The 19,484-nt window shown below is 53.2% G+C and overlaps 5 protein-coding genes across 5 annotated transcripts; 2 read left to right on the top strand and 3 right to left on the bottom strand.

The window, feature by feature from the left end:
* Positions 1 to 204: 204 nt before the first annotated feature.
* Positions 205 to 2,392, bottom strand: KD926_004796 (2-isopropylmalate synthase; the record flags this gene model as incomplete). Its single annotated transcript, XM_053098192.1, has 4 exons — positions 205 to 408; positions 482 to 2,077; positions 2,165 to 2,309; positions 2,385 to 2,392. The coding sequence occupies 4 exons, from the start codon at positions 2,390 to 2,392 to the stop codon at positions 205 to 207; spliced, it is 1,953 nt and encodes a 650-aa protein (XP_052957986.1).
* Positions 2,393 to 3,647: 1,255 nt separating this feature from the next.
* Positions 3,648 to 4,616, top strand: KD926_004795 (uncharacterized protein; the record flags this gene model as incomplete). Its single annotated transcript, XM_053098191.1, has 1 exon — positions 3,648 to 4,616. The coding sequence occupies one exon, from the start codon at positions 3,648 to 3,650 to the stop codon at positions 4,614 to 4,616; it is 969 nt and encodes a 322-aa protein (XP_052957985.1).
* A 470-nt stretch (positions 4,617 to 5,086) lies between these two features.
* On the bottom strand, positions 5,087 to 7,587 carry drs1 (putative ATP-dependent RNA helicase DRS1; the record flags this gene model as incomplete). The annotated part of the gene is made up of 2 exons (XM_053098190.1): positions 5,087 to 5,776; positions 5,845 to 7,587. 2 exons carry the CDS (start codon positions 7,585 to 7,587, stop codon positions 5,087 to 5,089), a joined length of 2,433 nt encoding a protein of 810 aa, XP_052957984.1.
* A 610-nt stretch (positions 7,588 to 8,197) lies between these two features.
* On the bottom strand, positions 8,198 to 10,900 carry KD926_004793 (uncharacterized protein; the record flags this gene model as incomplete). The annotated part of the gene is made up of 3 exons (XM_053098189.1): positions 8,198 to 8,261; positions 8,325 to 10,083; positions 10,147 to 10,900. The coding sequence occupies 3 exons, from the start codon at positions 10,898 to 10,900 to the stop codon at positions 8,198 to 8,200; spliced, it is 2,577 nt and encodes an 858-aa protein (XP_052957983.1).
* A 578-nt stretch (positions 10,901 to 11,478) lies between these two features.
* Positions 11,479 to 18,907, top strand: KD926_004792 (putative gelsolin repeat protein; the record flags this gene model as incomplete). The annotated part of the gene is made up of 8 exons (XM_053098188.1): positions 11,479 to 11,537; positions 11,603 to 11,713; positions 11,778 to 11,794; positions 11,848 to 11,993; positions 12,062 to 12,142; positions 13,510 to 13,748; positions 13,822 to 18,600; positions 18,661 to 18,907. The coding sequence occupies 8 exons, from the start codon at positions 11,479 to 11,481 to the stop codon at positions 18,905 to 18,907; spliced, it is 5,679 nt and encodes a 1,892-aa protein (XP_052957982.1).
* Between the last annotated feature and the right edge of the window lie 577 nt (positions 18,908 to 19,484).

The following is a 19,484-nucleotide window of genomic DNA, read 5'->3' as shown; positions in this document are numbered from 1 at the left end:
TTATGCAAATAAGAAGTCTGATAGGCAGGTATGTAGGTAACATAAAAAATCCCATTGAGATATCATCAAAATGAATACTCCACGCGTCCCAAAAAATCTGTCAAGAATATTAAAAATTCGTAAACTCTCTCTCTTTTTTTGTCGAAGGTTATTTCATCGGTCAAACGTTCCACTTTTATGTATCATCATCCGTCCCTCGTCACATTACAGGCTATCGGCTTGTTTCGTCAGAGCCTCCAGGTCAACCTTGGGTGTGGTGGTGTTGCCGTTCACGGCGGACTTGGCGGCCAGGACTGCCGACTCGCTGGCGCCGTGCAGGTTGTCCAGGGCTTGGATGTCATCCGCGGTGAGGGTGCTGGAGCGATGAGGACGGAAGGGGGCAGGAGAACCGGCGCGGCTGGTGAGGAACTGTGGAGAGGAAGATAGGTTATTAGACATGCGCTAAAATTGGGATTGGGTGATGGACTGGTTGCAGACTTACCGAGCTAGCAGCACTCAGGAGAGCGATCAAACTGGCCTGGACCACATCCTGGTGGATACCGACACCCCAGACTTGCTCCTTGCTGCCGGCCGCGGTACATTGGATGTACGTGGCGGCCTTCACGTCACGACCACGACCGGACGAGGCGTCGCCTCCGATCGAGTGTTCCTTGTAGTCGACGACGTCGAGGTCGATGCCCAGATTCGACAGGGCTTGGGCCAGAGAGGAGATGGCACCAGGTCCAACACCCGTGATGGCGTGCTGGATGCCGTCGATCTCGATGACACCGGTGAAGCGACGCTTGAGGTTCTTGGTGTTGAGGGCCTTTCCGGGCTCCGGGGGCGCAGGGGAGGTGGAGCGATCCGTGCTGATGTTGTAGTCGACCAGGTTGAAGCGGGGGTTGGACTTGAGGTGGTAGGCCTCTTCGAAGAGGCTGGTGATTTCGCTGGCGCGCAGCTCGCGGCTGACTTCTTCCGTGCGGCGCTGGACGACCTTGCTGAATTCGACCTGGAGGGCGCGCGGGAGATCCAGCTCCAGACTGCGCAAAATAACCCAGGCGGCACCACCCTTTCCGCTCTGGGAGTTGACACGGATGACAGCCTCGTAATTTCGTCCAATGTCCTCAGGGTCCAGGGGCAGGTAGGGGATCTCCCATTCGTTATCGTCTGTGGCATTGGCCTCCTCTCGCAGCTTGAATCCCTTCTTGATGGCGTCCTGGTGACTGCCACTGAAGGCGCAGACGACCAGCTGGCCGCCGTAGGGCCACCGCTCGTTGACGGGGATCTTGTTACTCTCTTCCACCACCTTGATGACGGCATTGATGTCCGAGAAGTCCACCTTGGGCGTAACGCCCTGGGTGTAGAGGTTCAGCGCCAGAGTCACCAGATCCACGTTGCCGGTTCTTTCGCCGTTGCCAAACAGGGTACCTTCGACACGCTGCGCACCAGCCATCTGGGCCAATTCGGCCGCGGCGATGGCACAGCCGCGGTCATTGTGGGGGTGTACCGACACGACGTACTTCTCTCGCTCCGAGACATTTCGGCAGAAGTACTCGACTTGATCGGCGAAGACGTTGGGGGTGGCCATCTCGACCGTGGCGGGCAAGTTGAAGATGATGGGGTCCTCCTTGGTGGGCTCCCAGGCGGCCTTGACGGCCTCGCAGACCTGCGCTGCGAACTCAGGCTCGGTGTCGGAGAAAGTCTCGGGGGAGAACTCGAGGTTCCACTGGGTGCCTGCATTCGTGGGATCGTCCTTTGTGATGGAGCGAGCGTATTTCGTGCAGCGGACAGCCATTTCCAGACTCTGCTGCTTGTCCATGTTGAAGACGATGCGGCGGAAACACGGGCTGGTGGCCAGGTAGATGTGCAGGATAGCCTTCTTGGCGCCCTTGAGGGAGTCGACGGTGCGGCGGATGAGGTCCTCGCGACAGGGGGCCAGCACCTGAAGCCAGACATCGTCGGGGGTGACGCCGGGGGTCTCAACCAGGCGGCGGGTGAAGTCGAAATCCGTCTGCGAGGCCGACGGGAACGACACTTCGATTTCCTTGTACCCGATATCTACTAGCATCTTGAAGAAACGGAATTTTTGTTCGCCGTCCTAGAAACAGAGGAGGGTGATTAGCGGCGATGTTTTCGAGAACTCTAACAAGAGTACTCCAACCAGAGCCAGGGAAGGAGAACATACCATGGGATCGGGCAGACTCTGGTTACCATCTCGGAGATCGGTGGCCAGCCACCGAGGGGCCTGGTCAATGGTCTGATCGGGCCATTGGCGGTTAGGAAGACGAAGCGGTTTAAACGGCTTGTACTTCTTGGAGGGGTCTTTGAGCCTTCATGACAACATCACCAACGGGTTAGTGGGGCACCAAGGAGGGGGAGGGGCGGTGACGGAGACGGAAGCATACATGGGCATGGTGGCGATGGCGGGGGGGAGGAACCGCAGGCGAGAGATAGAGGGAGAGCAGCGAGGATGAGGGAGAAAAAAAGAGGCGAGGGGAAAGCGAAGGATTGGAAGGACGACAGTATTTAAGAGGGACGAACGAATGGGAGTGAGTCAATTGGGAGCTCAGCGGCCGACAGCGGAACATGTGACGCCTCTTGATTTGGTCCCGCCGCCCGGTCACGCCCTTTGACGATCTCGACGCACTCCTACCAGTTTAGACCTGGAGTGAGAAGTTCTCTCCCTTGCTGTCTCTACGGTGGCGCCAGTCAGATTGGCCCAATTACACACTTGTCATAATCCCCCAGAGCCCATGACTGTGCAGCGTCTTTCCCCTGCAACTCGTCGCATTTGTGGGCATAACGTCATGTCAGACCCTCCGACACCGGACCCCGCGATCTGCCTCAGGCCCGCAGCGTTGGCCACTCCGCCCCGACGGTAGCCGCTTCCATGCGAGCGACTTCTGGTTCAGGTACCTCGACCGCGTGGCCGCGCCCTGGAAAGACCTTCGGACAAGGTATCTGCGGTAGAGTTAGTGATGCTTGGTCTTCCTAGGTCGCTAGCCTTGACCAAAAATAACTCCATCCAACTTGTGAAGTTCAGAATCCAGCAAGACAATAGCTATATTTAATCATAGATTCATACCTATGCTATCTGACCACTCTTTGTTTTACTTATAAAGTATAATAGAGCCAACCGTGCTTCTTTGACTAAGAATTCTTTGTTTCCTGTGCTTCGAATAAGGCCCGGAATTGGTCCTCAATTCTATCTCCCACAACATCCTTCCCTACTTCTTCAGAGAATATCCATTCCTCTCCATGGCCTCTTCCAAGTATCGGCATCGACAACGGAAGCAGCACGCTTTCCATCCCCCTCCATTGTTTTGGGATAGCTTATCTAGGCTGTGGTTGACAAAGAGCTCACTGAGGGAAGCGAATCGAAGACATAGACCTCTACCCTCTTCACGCCAGAATTCCTCTCCTTACCCTTGCACCTTTGCACCTGATTTTCTACGCACCTGCTCTATTACTGACTTGCAAGAGATTAGAAGACTTTCCCGCCGTGGAGGGCTAGATCTATCTGATATCAGAAAGGTGAGCTATCAGCACTTATTTGAAGCAAGACATCAAATACGAATAACTTCTAGCATCCCGCACCATTTGACTTTAACGAGGACTCTACGGATCCTACATCTCATAAAACACCTCCTGCAACAGCCACCGAAACCATGCCAAAAAACACGACTGTTTACGATCCACATTTTGAGGAACATATAGGGAACCATGGTGTTTACCTGCCATTCTCAACATACCCAGATGGTACCGAGCCATCCAAACCAGAGAATTTCCAAGAAATTCGAACAATCCTACGGACCTCTCGGCCTTCACTTGCTTTGTCGCCAGATGCTTTGGAAAAGGAACATGAAAAATTTGTCAGACTCAGCGAAAAGGCTGCTGATGAACAGCTGGTCATCAAGAACATCCTTCCTATCCTTGAAGGAGAGGAAAAGGCTTGTTTTTGGTCTGGCGCTGGCCATCCATTCAAGAAACTTGCCCCCCTAACTGATGGCACTCTAGCCCACGCGAGGCCTGATTTTTACCATGGCGCACCACTAAACCAGCTAAACCCCGCCATCCGGAAGCAACTTAAGGACCAGGTTATCCCAACAGCCAAGAGCAATCGTCCTATTGCTCCGAATTTCTTTGTTGAAGCAAAAGGCCACGATGGATCACACTCTGTGGTTAGACGTCAGGCTTGTTATAACGGTGCTCTAGGGGCGCGAGCTATGCATTCCCTCCAGCAATTTGGGAACAGAAGTGGGAGCGATACCACTACGACACCTGCTTGCTACGATAATAATGCCTATACTATGACATCTACTTACCATTCCGGAACTCTTGGGCTATATACGACACATCCAACACAGTCTAGGTTCAACAGCAATTACCCACACCGTGACACCGACTATTTGATGACACGGGTTGGGAAATGGGCGCTTGATGGTAGCCCAGAAAGCTTCCAGCAGGGTATAACCGCTTATCGAAATGCTAGAGATCTGGCTCAAGAACAGCGGGACGGGTTCATCAGGCAGGCGAATGAACGGTATGCGTCAGATCGCCGGCAAATTTATACTGCGAGGGATAGTGATGAGGAACAACCGGTGTTGTCTAATGGAACTGGTGATGTCAATAAGTAGTTTGTTCCTGTTGTTTCCGGTGTTTCCGGTGTTCTTGCTCCTGAAGGATTCCTGTGACTGAAGAGTATTATGGGATGGCCTGGTGTCCAGTGGTTTGATGTTGTTCTGAATTGTTTGCATAATCATTTGGGCGAATTTAGGGACTGTTGCGCATACCTAGGTAGGTCATGTACTGTATTAGAGAGTAAAACTTCCACCAATTAGTAGGTTTTGTAGAGATGCTGTATAGGTGGTAATACCTCACCAGAAAAGGTCGTTTGGTAAGTTGGTTATCCTGAGTATAGTTGCAGGTAGGTATGTCTCTTTAGGGCCTCAGCGTTCAAATATAACCTGGCGCATTTGCACTTACCGCACAAGCCAGAGCTGCTCCCTTATATTCAGTAGTATGTTCACGTTGAGGATTATTGATAAATTTGAGATCTATGAAGACAAACGAGCTATCTACAGGTTCGTTTTTTTTTCCCCGGCCCTTATTTCTTTCCCTTCTTCTTATTTCCCTTCGCATTCGACTTAGGAGCCTCTCGGTCGCCCTTGCCCTTCTTCCACCCGATATTGCCTTCCTGGCGCTGCCGGGAGTCATCCAGCTTCTTCTTGTCCTTGTTGCTCAGCTTCTTCTTGTCCTTCTTGCTGCCCGCGTCCGGTCCGTTGAGTTGCGTCGCACCCAGCTTGCGCGCGGCGCGTTTGTCCTTCTCGCTCTCGAACCAGGTTCGTTTGGGCCGGGACATGATCTCCGCCTCGTGTTTCATCAGATTCTCACCCTTGTTCAGCTGCATCTCCGCCTGGGACATCTGCTTCTCGATCTTCTCCTCGTTAAGCACGGCCTCGATCTCCTCCTCCAATCCCTGGGCCTGCGCCGCCCAGTCGTCGGCAACGGCCGGCTCGATTACGCGGCTGGCCACCTTGGCCCCTTGCGACTTGCTAGCCCTGACGGCCGCCTTCACCACCTTGCGGTCCGGTTCGGCGGCAATCGTGCAGGCACGACCAGAGCGGCCGGCACGGGCCGTTCGTCCCACTCGATGCAGGTAGATCTCGTGGCTCTGAGGCGCCTCGTAGTTGATGACCGTCTCGACTCCTTTGATATCTAGACCACGTGACGCCAGGTCGGTTGCCAGCAGGAAGGCCACCTTGCCGTCACGGAAGTTCTCCACACTTTTAATACGCTGTAGTTGGGTTCGCATTAGCATTGCGTGATCGAATGAGCATCGGGGCCGAAATGACTAAGACATACCTGTTCTTGGCTCATGCTACCGTGGAGCTCGGCCGCTTTAAGACCCAATAGTCCAAAGACGATGCGCACGCGATGAGCCTCGCGCTTCTGTCGGAAGAACACAATAACTCGCCCCGTGTAGATCTCCTTGCACAGATAGAGCAAGTATCCCAGTCGCTTGTCCTCCCGTCCGGGTCGTAGTCGAACGAATTCTTGAATCAGGTTGGCCGAGGTGTTCTTCTTGGAGTCGGCCATCAGTCGCACGGGTCGGTTAAGTCCGACCCGAATAAGTTTGTCGACCGTGTCCGTCATCGTGGCTGAGAACAGCATGGTCTGTCGGGACTTGGGGATGGTCGTCAAGATCTCGTTCAGTTCATCGGCGAAACCGTCTTCCAACATCCGATCGGCTTCATCCAGAACCAGAATCTCAAGGGTATCAACGGTAAAGCTGGCCGAGTTGCGCATGTGATCGATGAAACGACCGGGGGTAGCGATGATCACGTCGGGTCGCTTCTTCAGGATGTTCTCTTGCTCGCGCAGACTGAAACCACCAACCAACTGACAGAAGGTGATATCGGTGTAGGTAGCCAATTTCGTGGCCACATTGTAACATTGGACAGCCAATTCACGAGTAGGCATCAGAATCGCAACGCGACTGGTGGCAACCTTGCGCGGACGGAAGAGCAGACGCTCCAGGATGGGGACAACGAAGGCAGCGGTCTTACCGGAACCGGTAACGGCACTACCAACAATGTCTTTGCCCAGTAGAGCCATCGGAATAGTCTTGCGCTGGATGGGAGTCGGGTTGGTGAAGTTAACGCCGGCCAGACCACGCAGGATTGGTCGGGAGAGGTTGAACTCTTGGAACGACATCTTCGCCAGGTCTGCCGAAGACTGTTCGTTTGTCTTTTCTTCCGGCGCGAAAAAGGCCTTGCGCTTCTCCTCTTCTTCGGCATCAACCTCACTCTCGGCATCGGATCCAATATCGGAGGCATTGTCATCGGGGTGGTTGACGGGCGTTGCAACGGAGTCGTTATCGGAAGCGGCATCGTCATCGGAATCGTCTTCATCATCCTCGCTCTCACCCTCGCTCTTCTCCTCGTCGCCAGATTCCTTCTCCTCCTCGGACTCAGCCTCACCATCGGCTCCCATACCGAAACCGTCGTCAGCAAGCAGCTCGTCGTCCTTGAAATCGACATCCATGCCCCCGTCCGACTCGTCGTCGTCGGCTACGCTTTCGCTCTCAGGCTCCTCCTTCTTCTTTTTCTTTTGCGCCTGAGCCTCCTTCTTCGCCTTTCGCCGCGAGATAATATCATCAATGTCCACCCCCGCCTTGTCTCCCTTCTTGGCCTTGTCGTTATCATCGGCACCCCATCCATCGAAGCCCTCGGTAACCGTATTCGCAATACCGCCGAAGTCGAACTCGAAATCGGGGTTCAGAGCGCCGTCGTCATCGCCAGCATGCTCTTCCTCGTCTTCATTGTCCTCCTCCTCGGCAGATTCCTCGGCCAGTTTCTCGTCCTTTTTTGACTTGCCGTTCTTCGTTTTCTTCTGCTGTTGCTGTTGTTTCTGCTTCTTGTTCTTTCCGGCCGCAGCCTCCGGCGTGTCTCTCTTGCGCTTCTTCGCGCTCGCTAGAGCCGAGTCTTCTTCGTCCTCGTCGCCATCTTCCGTGGTCTTTCCGAAGGTGTCGTTCTCGTCGTCAGAGAGCGTCAGCACGAAATCGTCGTCTCTGGAACGCTTCTTGGCTGCCGAGTTGGGAGCCATCTTGGACGGTGCTTTTTTTTCGGAATTGGGTGGAGGAAAGTCCTGTGGATGATTTCACCGCAGGTTTACCGATAAAGAAAAGAACGAAAGAATTAGAACGTAAAAAAAACGTGAATGAAAGACTGGTGACCACTTCCTCCTAATGGTCTAATCGTCTACCGCACCTAATCTTCATCTATGCTCGGAGGAAAAGAAAAGGGAAAAAAAAGTTCAAACTGCGGAGGCGGTGAGGCGCTTGACCGGCAGATTAAAATCGGAGAGACGATTCACTACGTTGATTGGAGGGGAGCTGGATGGGATCCGCTTTTGATCAAATAGACGTGCCCTGCCCGATGACTTCCTCCATTCCTGAAAACTGGAAACTAAATACATTGGATCACCTTTCTTTGGGGGGGTTTTTCTCTTCGTTTCACAGCCCTTAGTTTTTCCCCCAAACTTTTTTGCCTTTTTGGTTTATTGCCAGCCCTTCACTGGTCTTGTAATTCAAATTGCAACGCCTCAGCTCAACAGAAAAGAAAAATAACAAAAGAAAGCATCTGACCGTTAACCGATCATCCCATGAGGCCAAAACAACGGCTTGCGAACACCCAGAAACCGGCGCTTGGCGGATTTAGTATTCGAATTTGGTATTGGAGCTGTACGCAACGTCCCGAATAAGATAGGCGACTTCGTTACTGGTGATAGTTAGACTCACTTGTCATCCTGGATGAGGGGTTATAGCTACAGCAAAAACTCACAAATGATCGAACTTGACTCGTGCTCTTTTGAGAACGGCCTGCTCCTCGAACTCATACTTCTCGAGCAGCCAATCCTTAAGCCATTGGACCTGGGGTCGTCGATCGCGCTGATAGCCAACGGCGAAGATCAGACAAGCCAGTCGACGGCAACCCCCGGTGTGGTACTTAGGCTGGTCGTCAAATTTGGCGTTGAAGAAGTAGCCGAGTTTGGGGATGTAGGTGGGATCGCACACTTCGAGCAGCTTGTCCATCAGACACCGTCCGATGCCCTGGCGCTTGTGTCCGTCTTTGACAAAAACCTGGAGCTCCGCGGTGTACCGACTGCTGGTCTCGCGTCCGATGGTGTCGTTAGCCAAGGCGTAACCTAAGGTCTTCTCGGGCTGGTTCTCTCGATCGGGACCCGTTCCGCGGCCAACGGCGACGATGAAGGGCAGTTTGTTTTCCCAGCAGTTTTCGATGCGCTGGCGAACGTCGCCCGTTTCGATCCGGCGGACATCGGTGCTCAAGGTGGAATGTTCGGCGTACCAGTTCATGATATTAAGAATGCCGGCGGAGTCTTCGAGCCGGGCCGGACGCAGGAAGATATTTGCCTTGGGGGAGTTGGGATTCTCACGGGGCGGAGTGCTCATGTATTCGATGTAGGCCTTTCGATTCATTTCCTTGCGAAGCTGCACCTCCTCTGCCTTCTTTCGGCTGTGTAGCACAAAGTTGTGGCTGTATCCCTCGGCAGTCTCGTGCGCGTGGAGCATGGTCAATTCATCGCTCGTGTCAAAGCAAACCTCCTCGTCATGCAGATTGGGTATGTACATGGATTGTACGCCGTCGGGATGGGCTGTGCCATCAAAGAAAGACTTGTGGTAGATATCGGCATAGCAGCAGATTTGGGTGGTGGAGTCGAGCCAGCGGCGGAACCAGTCACGAAAGGCTTCGAAGCTGGAACATGCGCGAGGCCGGTATTCCCAGTCCAGGTAGTAGGCATCGGCCCATTTGTTATCGGGGCGTGGCATGTCCTTGTCCACCACGGCATTGGCCTGATCGATGCCAGTTTGCGACATCTGCTCTTCGATGCGCTTATGCTCTGCCCTTGGATACCCCAATAAACGCATGTTTCCGTCCTCGATGACCGGGTAGGCGTGAGGGCTCTTAAGGTATGCGTCCCATTGCGCAACATGCTTTTCCTTTGCAGCGACGGGGTCCACGGCCACTTTTTGATCTTCTTTTTCCTCTTCTGCATCAAAGGATAGGTCAGCCGAGGAAGAAGGCTTTTCCTTTCGAATAACGGTGGCCACTTTCCCTGCACGACGACGCCTTGCCATGATCCGGTAGAACTCCGACTTCTGGTCCGTTCCTGGTCCAGTTCTGCAAGAGACCAAGGACTCTGGACTTGCAGTATCGCAGTCCTGGTTCTTGAAGCGGGTGGCATGGGCATTCCGGATGATCTCCATACCCTTCCCTTCCTGTAGTCGTCGCAACACCTCCTTCGAATCCCACTTCGGCTGATCAGGATCATCGGACGGGCCAGCAGCATTGCCTGCTGGGACATTTTCCTGTTGCTCTGGTGTGCTGTCAGCTTCTTGCTGGACATTCGAAGGCTTGCGGCCCTTGGAGCTTTTGTGGGTAGCTCGCTCCTCGGCCTGCCGAGACGACTCGGCTTGGATTGGTGGTTCTTGCTTGCTACCTCGAAAATTATTTCCACGAGCCAGCATGGTCTCATCTGAGCCGGTGTCAGACATCTTCTTGACCTCGGTTTCTTTTTTCTCTGTCGGGTCCATTAATTTCCGCTATTAATCATGTGTGGGTATACCTCGATGTGATCACTTACCCTGCAGATCTGTGTCCTTCTGAACTTCTGAAGATAGGGGTGAAGATTGAGGAGGGATTGGAGCATGTATGACCTCTCCCCTCAGCCGAGAAGGGTTTGGAAGAGGCGTGACAAGGTGAGATTTGAAGAAGGTGGGCTGGTTGTCAGAAGTAACCTGGTGTTGCTTTGATTCACTGCGGGAGGGGATAGGACGATAGGGACGCTGAGTGCTGTTTCGTTGTGGACGGAGCGCTTGCAGAGAGGGGTCTCTAAGGTGAGGTGCAATGTAAAGAGCAACTGAAGGATGCGCAACCCTCACACTAGCTTTTCGGGGTGGGTTTTGTGCAGGTGAACTTGGGGCAGAAGGTGGGTTCAGTGTAGAAAATGAATCTGGCATAGATGGTGAGTTGGGCTTCTCGCTATTTTGATTCTCACTTGCAGGATCTTGTTGTGATGAGGGGGAGCAATCGTGGTGATTGTGCACAGCAACAGTCCAACTAGCTGGGTTCACAGTTGGCAATTTCACACTAGCGACCACCGACAAATCTAACTCCACGCTTGACTTTTCAGGCTCTCGCTCCTGTGGCTCGTATGTCTCAGCGCCGAGGGTTTCAGGCAATGCACTAGGCAGACTAGGTGGTGTCTTTCTATACTTGACCGAGAAGTCTGTCTCTGCGTATAGCTGCTCCTTTGCCGCTCGGCACCTCACCCAGAGATCCGGACTGTCGAACCGTTTATAATCGTCCGACCCTGTGGCTCCTGTTTCTATTTGCATGGTGGATTCCACTGATCTTTGAGTGCTGGTTGAACCGCACTTTGTTAATCGTCACGATCTTCATGTTTGGCGGTATTTGGGCAACTCACATTCTAAAAGAGATGGTTCTCTGGTTGTTAGAGCTCGTGAAAGGATGAACAGTTCAGAACAAAGGCTGCGTTGTTCCACGATAGATTGGGCGAGGAGTGAAGAAACTCGCTTAAGCAGTTGCAAGGTGCAGGAGGTAGAGAGGGTCTGGCCACGGCGGTCAACCGGATAAGCAGATCCGAATTCAATACTTGATGAACAAGGAGGTGTATAAGGTTCGCCAATGTCGTGGTACAACGGTTAAATCGCTGATTTAAAGCCTGCTACTTAGTACAGGCTCAAAGGCATACTTCTCGTGAAAAGCACTACAAATTACGTAGCATACCTGACGGAAGGAGTCATCATATTTTATACTTGTTGCAAAATTGTTCATGACGTTCACTCATCTGATAGGCGGAGTCATCCTTGTATAGCACCTACGTAGTAGTAGTAGAATTCTGCCTCCCCTGCCGCTTCTGCCCTCCTCAACCAACCAGTCCCCGCCAACCAAAATGCTGTCTATACTGAGGAAAGCCCGTCTAAAGGACAAGGAGATGCGAGTTTTGATGCTGTACATCCCCTTGGAACTCAAATCCAACGATTTGATGACCTCGCTGACAAGTAATCCCACTTCAGTGGCCTGGACAATGCGGGCAAAACCACCATCGTCAAGCAGATCATGAAAGAAGACGTCACCACCGTCAGCCCTACGCTAGGATTCATCATCAAAACCATAGATTTTCAAGGGTATGAGTCATCCTCTATCCACTTGCTTCGATAATTGCAACCATGGATGCTAAAATACTCCCAGGTACCGCCTGAACATCTGTAAGGATGACAACGGATGACGTCTCGGCTTCATGCTAATGCCAAGCCAACAGGGGACGTCGGCGGTCAAAAGACCCTACGCTCGTACTGGAAAAACTACTTTGAGAAGACCGATACCCTCATTTGGGTTGTCGATGCGACCGACCGTCTCCGAGTTGAGGATTGTCGTGATGAGCTGGCCGGCCTGCTCTTAGAAGAGGTACGTCCGCTCTGCTGGTCCCGCCGCGTGAAGGTTCTGTCGAGCATCCCGGACTGACGGTTTGACAGCGCCTTACGGGAGCCAGTCTTTTGATCTTTCTGAATAAGACTGATGTGGAGGGATGTATGACTGAACATGAGGTTCGAGAGGTAATTTTATCGCGATTTTCTTTTCTTTTTGCTTTTTGGCGTTTTGCTGTTGCCAGTCCCCATAGCTGGTCGGTTGCTATTTCACATTCGCTAACTCTCTTATAGCGACTCTGTCTTGATGCAATAAATACTCATAAATGGAGAATCCTCCCTTGCAGTGCGATGACAGGGAGGAATCTCCATGAGGGTCTGGATTGGGTGGTGCAAGACGCAAAGGACAGACTGTTCCTTTACTAGGTACGCTATATATGAAAATTAATGATCGATGGATAGCAAAGCAATACTTTTGGTTTATTCCACTTTACTGTGTTTCTTGTTTGGTATATAGATCGACATCGCATCTTTTCTTATAGCCAAAATTGGTCTATTGGACAAAGCGTACTATGCTAGGGGCCATTGGGCAATGGGTGGCTGGGCATATACATAATTGTTTGCAGGGAGCGTCTGCTTCTGCAGGAACCCAATAAGTAGGGCACATGTTGCATACTCACAGGGAGGCTTATGTGGAGCTTCGATTACTGCCATGCCCATGAGCGTCACAACAAGTCTCTAGGTACACTTGCCCGTGGGGTGATCTTGACTGATCCTGCTGTCATTCTCTGACTTGGCACCGATCAGGGACTACAACCGACACCTCAGGCAAGCACCCATGCTCCACTGGACCGAGCTGACTAATCCAGGAGCCGCCAGGCAACGGGATCACCTGACCCATGGTTGAGCCGCGGGTGGATGCCCGAGGCAGGAAAATCATAATAAACCACCGAATTCGTTTGGCTTCGAAAAATGAAAGTGACGACAAACTAGTTGGCTTAGCCTGGTCTAGTCTGGCAGCCGACGTAATCGCAGTAAGGCAGCGCCGGAATTATTTAGCAGGTATTATCTACGGCTTATTAGGATTATTGCCCCTTCGGGTCCACCGGCGAAATCGGCCCAGGGTTTAAGGCGGAGAATCCCAGCCGGATCTCGACGTGATTCCTGTCGCTTTTGCAAGGGACGCTGCTTCGTCGGTCTCGGCTATCTACATCGACTACGCCTACGACGGGGTTTGCGGTGACACTCGTCCGGTTAAGTCTGTCGCTATCGACCCTCTCTACGATCATCGGTTTCATATCACCACGCCACGCCATCTTCACCATCACCACCCCTCGTTGGGTCTTCTCGCCAAATCCAAACCCCACAGTTCTTGGTGCTTGTTTGTTTTTGGGTTGGATTGGGTTGATACTCTGGCAGATTTTCTCTTTTCTTCATTCCCCCCCCTTTTGGTCGTCCGTCGGACCTGGTCCTTTAGATTTCTGGACTTTTCTTGCGTCTCTTTTGTTTTTCTTTTCTTCTTCTAATTTTCATTTTGTGACCCGTCAACTGCCAAGGTGGCCATGTCTTCCACAAGCGGAGCCGAAGGCTCGGAAGATGTCAATGACTTTCTGCTTCGTATTCGGGAGTTAGGCGAAAGGCGCGATAAGGAGGACGAAGAACGCACGAAGAAATTGGAAGAGGAGATCTTGAAGGGTCGACGGGAAAGACAGGCGAGAAGAGCTGGTATTGTGGCCTCCCTTGTGTTTTCGTTCTCCCCGGTCGCGGCTGTCATGACATGTCTCAATGGACAACTGTACTTGTCGCCGGCTTGTCAATCTCAGAAGCTGATCGTGCCTCCTCTGGGGTGTCAATGCAGAGCGGGCTAGATCTATCTCGCCGACAAAAGATTCTCCCCCCCTGTTCGATACGGCTCGATTGAGCATGCCCCCTCCCACCACACCGCGAGCAATCGACCCTCCCGAACAACTCGAACCAACTCGACTTGAGCCAACACCGTACGACCCCGAACGGGAATCCACGCCGAAGTCAGATTTTATTCGAGACGACGTATCATTGACGACGGACGGGAGTCGGAGGGGATCGAGAGCGGAAGGAAGCGAAATTGATACGTCTCCTAAGCCTCCCTCAACTTCCACATCGCCTCTTCGAAGCAGAACGGGAACCTTGTCCTGGCAACAAAGACCGTCGTCGCGGGATCTTGGCGGCAGCAGATCCTTTTTTTCTAGCTCTCCCACCCGTGAGAATCGCTGGAGGGCCATGTCTACAACCTCGAATGATGACCATGCGGCGCCTCGGAGCCCGAGTGCGTTGTCGCCCTCAGCTAAGGAGCCTCTTCCACTCAATCCAACAGAAAGAAGCCTCGGCTCTCCGATTCGCAGCAAACCTGCAGAAGAAGACATCCCTGAGACTACTCCGGAAAAGAGTATTAACAATGAACCTGCCCTAGAAGTCGAAGGCACCCCCGAACCGGAGAAAGAAGCTACTCACCAAGATCTCCCGGAGGCGGCGCGGTCACGCTCACCATCCCGAGCAAGCTCAATATTTGCAGATAGCAGTATAAGTAATCGGTATTCGAGTGTATCTTCGGTGTCGACGGCTACTGGTCTTGGCTCACCGATCCCTCTGTCGAGTGCACAAAAACTGGAACCCACGAAAACCGAGCCAAGTCCGGAGGAGCAGACGTCGCCTATATCACCCAGACGACTCTCCCCCGAGCGCTCGAGATCGTCATCACCCACTAAGGGACTTGGGGGTTTTGTACAAAGCGCGATGATGAAACGTTCAGACAGCGTATCAAAACGTTGGAGCGCCCAACTCCCATCCGGACTTGCACGGGGAAACTCGTTCGCTAGCAACCGGAATAGTTTTGCGGCGCCTAGCAACACCGACACCTTCCCTGCAGCTTCTAGGTTGAGCAGGGACGGTCCCATGTTACATCCTCGCCCGGGATCCAGTCACAGCGAAGCCACGGTTGTCAGTAACAAAGACGGCGAACGCCCGGCGACGCCTCCTGTGCCCGGTGGCAATCTCAACACGCAACTTGAAGATAGTCCCAGCAGACCACCTCTCGCCCTCAACACCAAATCCTCCAGCGGAGTGGCTGGTGAACGCCCCTCCACACCTCCGGTATCCGGAGGTAGCATTGCACGGTTTCACGACTCACCCGGCAGACCTCCTCTGTCCCTACAAGCTAGATCCTCCAGCGCAATAGGTACCGACCAAGGCTCAGAGACAGGATCTTTGCCTCCGACCAGCCCGGCAGTGTCGAGGACGATGGACCCGAGGCGGTGGAGTCCCACGAAGTCTACTTGGTTGGAGAGTGCTTTGAATCGGCCAGATTCTCCTCGGCATAAGAAGCAACCTTCTCAATCGACACCACCCTGGGTGAGGGACCGACAGTCCAAGGGAAGCATCGATTTGGGCCGCAAGAACAGCTTCAAGGAAGTCACTCCCGTCGGCCTGATGCGAACTGCTGTTCCCGGCAGTCATTCGAAGACCTCAAGTGTATCTGGAATTCCTGATCTTTTGGGCGTCCAGGAAACGCTGAAAGCCAAGGAGGAACCTGTGCATAAGGCAGTAGAAGAACCTGAGAACAAGGTCAACGAGGAAATCGAGAAGAAGGATCGAGAGGAGGAAAACACAGTCAAAGAAGAACCTGAAATCGAGGCTAAAGAGGAGTCAGAGAGCCTGTCCAAGGCAGAGCCCAACATCCCATTGAAAGAGGCGCCTGAGAGTCCAGTGAAAGAGGAGCCTGATAACAAAGTTGAGGAGGAACCTGAAGCTCATGTCGCCGAGGAGTCTGAGGATATAAAAGCCGAGGACAACAAAGAATGGATTCCTCAACAAAGCAGTGAACCGGCGGTAGAAGTCACTGCAGACAAATCCGCAAAGGCGGCAATTGAGCCGCAAAACACAGGGAACGATGCTCCCGGGCGCAAGCGTGCACCTTCCCTCCACATCGCCCAGAAGTCAAGTGTCGATTTGCCCCTCTCTTCTCCTCGAGACCCCCTGCTGAACCGTCCGAAGCCCCAGTCTCCCGTGATAGATTTCCGCGCTAATCTTCGACGCCGCGAAGTGGTGAAGGATGAGTCGCGTCGAGAGGAGCCCGAATTTAAAAACATATTTGGAAAGCTCAAGAAGACAGAAACCTCCAGCTATGTCGCGCCCGATGAGCTTAAGGGTAACATCTTGAAAGGAAAGGCGGCGCTCAACGCGACTGGGGGACCGAAGAAGTCGCAGAGAACTGACGAACTGAAAGAGAGCATCCTGAAGCAGAAAGAAGCTATGAAAGCCAGCGGAGGCTCGGTGAGGCGGAATACTGCCGGAGAGATGGATGCTCCCCCAACGCTGGTGCCAGAAGCCATTGCTAGGCGAAACACTCTGAGCAAGCCCAGCAACGATCTATCACCCATGTCTCCTAACACACCAACATCCCCTTCCCCCATGGACTTTGGAACGCCTCGGGTCTCCCAAGACACGCAGCCCCTAATCCTATCCCCCCAAGAGCCTAAGGATTTTGGCATGTCCACTACCCAGCCTGAAGCTTCGGAAGAACAGAAGCCTGATGCGCTTGATGTACATGAGGCTCAAGCTGAGCCCGCCAAACTTGACACGGTTGACGACGAGAAGAATGACAGAAGCACTCCGCTCGACTTGGCTGAACAGAATGACGCACCAGTGCCGGAAAATAAGCAAGAAGAGTCGGGAGAGGAAGCCATCAAACCGGTGCGTGCTTTGCCGTCGAGCACTGATGCGCAGGCAACGACTGCGCCTGCTGCCACTGAAGGTCCTGCTGCTAAAGGTAAACTTGCAGGCCGAATAAACCCTGCCTTGGCGGGCCTCCTGTCGCGTGGATCACCCATTGCGGCGAATGGAACGGATAGAACGCTTCCTTCGACTTCTTTCAAAAATACTGATGCGGAAGCGTCCAAGTCCCCCGCGCCTCTCACGCATGCCACGAAGAATCGTGCGAGAGGCCCGAAAAGGCGTCTCCCAAATGCTGCTCCACCTCAGGTGCCAGAGCCTTCTCTGGAGGACAAGGAAGAACCACAAGAGATACCTTCCCTGTTTGTGGATAGCAAGGAGCCAGAGGTCAAGACCCCTCCTGAGCACGCTGTTGGTGGCTCCAACTGGCCACTGCCGGATATCGATTTTGGATCGCAAAACTCGCCGGAGACCAGCTTGGCTCAACTTGCTCCGTCGGCAACCAACAAGCCCACAGAATTTAGAAGGACCATTCCCCGCATGTCTTCGGTTGACATTAAACAAAAATCAGAAGGACTGAGCCCGACTCCTTCCCCTGGCTTGAACAACCGCTTTTCCGACCACGAAAGGACTTCCAGCGAAGACGCCGAGGCTCTAAATGACTCTCCTTCTCGCCGACCAGTTCCCCCATCCAAGGCCTCGAACCCATCAACTCCGGTTGTTGGCCAGGCCCGAACCTCGCAGATCCAATATTCGTCACCATCTCCCTCACCCCTGCGCACAAGCTTCAAGGAGAATCAGTTCCACCCGCCGCCATCTTATCGGAAGACCCCTGGTGTAGGCCCCCCCTGGTCCAACGACTCGTCTCCCCGCGACAAGGCCCTGCCATCCCCTCCCGTTCCTCCGAAATTCAATGCTCCCGCTGATCAGCTTTCATCGCCGAGGTCCTCGGCGTCGTTGGTTCCCCAGGCGGATGAATCTCTGGAAGCCATCTCAGGCTTTTTCAAGACATTTCCCAGCTCCAGTAACCGTGTGGATATAGATCCTCAGTTGACGCTGGAGAATAAGAGCGACAACCTGAAGATCCGGACGTTGAAGAAGCAGATGTGGGAGATCACGGGGGACGGCAAGCGCCAGGACCTCCCAGTGAACCAGGAGTATATTCTGTACGAGGGCAGCATGTATTTGTGCGTGCACATGTTTGAGGCTGAAGGTAGCATTCGCTCGGAAGTACATCTCTGGTGTGGCGACGATGTAACCGACACATCTGTCGACGATGCACAGTCTTTCTCACGAAGAGTCGCTAAGGAGAATGGTGCCAAACTGGAAGTCATCAAACAGGGCAAAGAAACCGCCCGCTTCATCCAAGCGCTTGGCGGCATCCTCATCACGCGCCGGGGCTCAAGCTCCCGCTCAAGCTCATCTGCGATTTTCATGCTCTGCGGACGGAAACATTTGGGCCAAATGGTGTTCGACGAGGTGAACCTCTCGCCTCGCAATCTGTGCACTGGCTACCCATTCGTGATTTCGGCCATGTTCGGAAAGCTATACCTCTGGAAAGGTAAAGGCAGCTCGGCAGAGGAGATCGGAGCAGCTCGCCTGATTGGCATGGACCTGGGTCTGACGGGTGAATTTGAGGAAGTGACCGAGGGCGAGGAGCCCGAGAGTTTCTTCGAGGTGTTTCCGCCATACGCCGAGACTGGCGACTACATGGATGAGGACTTCTGGCGGCTGAAACCCAACCATGACTGTTTCCGCCTGCGACTGCTTCGCATCGACCACGAGCTTGGACAGCGATCAGGGTTCTGGCTCCGGCGATCAGGCTCGGCATCACCGGTGATCCGACCGAACGACACCGTCCAGGAGGTGGAGCCTTTCTGCCAGAAGGATCTCGCAGGAAAGGGGATCTACGTCCTTGACATTTTCTTCGAGATCTATGTGTAAGTATTTCCGGGCACTCCGATCCTGATTGAAGGACTCATTGCTAACCCTCTGTTCAGGATCGTTGGCGACCACTCATCGAACCGACCCGGCGAGTTCGCCTCGGCCGTGGTCTTCGCGCACGAGTATGGCATTCTTGCTGCCTCCCTTCAGGATCGACCGTTCATCCCCAAAAGCTATGTCGCGCTGGGAGGAACCCCCGACTCCTGTCGCAGTGCGTTCCGGAAATGGGTGCCGCGCTCTCCCTCCACGCCTCCTCCACGCGTTTTCCCTTTGAATGCTGCCATCGAGGCCATTCGCTCTTAAACAAAATTCGTCTTGATTTACGGCTCGATCTTTCGGTCTAACTTTCTTTCTGTTTTTACTATTTTTCCTTTCTATGTTGATAGATTACGTGCATTTGGATTGTGCATATTACTGGCCTGTACAGAGACGGCGGTCAATCGGAGCCAACGCCAGGACATAACTGGGTAGGAGCATGATCCAAGGAGCCTTGGGATGGAGCGAATTCGGGCGATCTCTTTGCATGTTTTTCACGGGAGTTACTTTAATCTGTTGTACTTTGCGTTGTTTATATGGAGGGGCCATTTGCTGGTTGCATGCATGCATGGGTTATTTTCCAGGGTTTACGGGTAGACATTCTGGAGAGGACCAGAGCGACCGGTTGTATTATGACATTTCTTGAGTGTTGCTAGAACATGGATCAACCCAACTTTTGCACTTCAACTCTTCCCTCTTCCATCTGCCATCTTCCATCTTATCAGCGCGAAAACCGACCGGACCGAAGTCCGACCCACTCCGCGTTGCCGTCATCCGTCGCTGCCTTTTCATCATCCGCCGCTTTGCTCTTTCCCTTCATCGTACCATATTTTTTTTTTTTTTC

This window comes from Aspergillus affinis, assembly GCF_023601865.1.
Source record: "Aspergillus affinis strain CMG 70 chromosome Unknown NODE_22_length_351263_cov_86_343593, whole genome shotgun sequence".
NCBI lineage: Eukaryota > Fungi > Ascomycota > Eurotiomycetes > Eurotiales > Aspergillaceae > Aspergillus > Aspergillus affinis.
The sequence above is the reverse complement of the archived record's forward strand: the minus strand, read 5'-3'. Positions and strand labels throughout refer to the sequence as shown.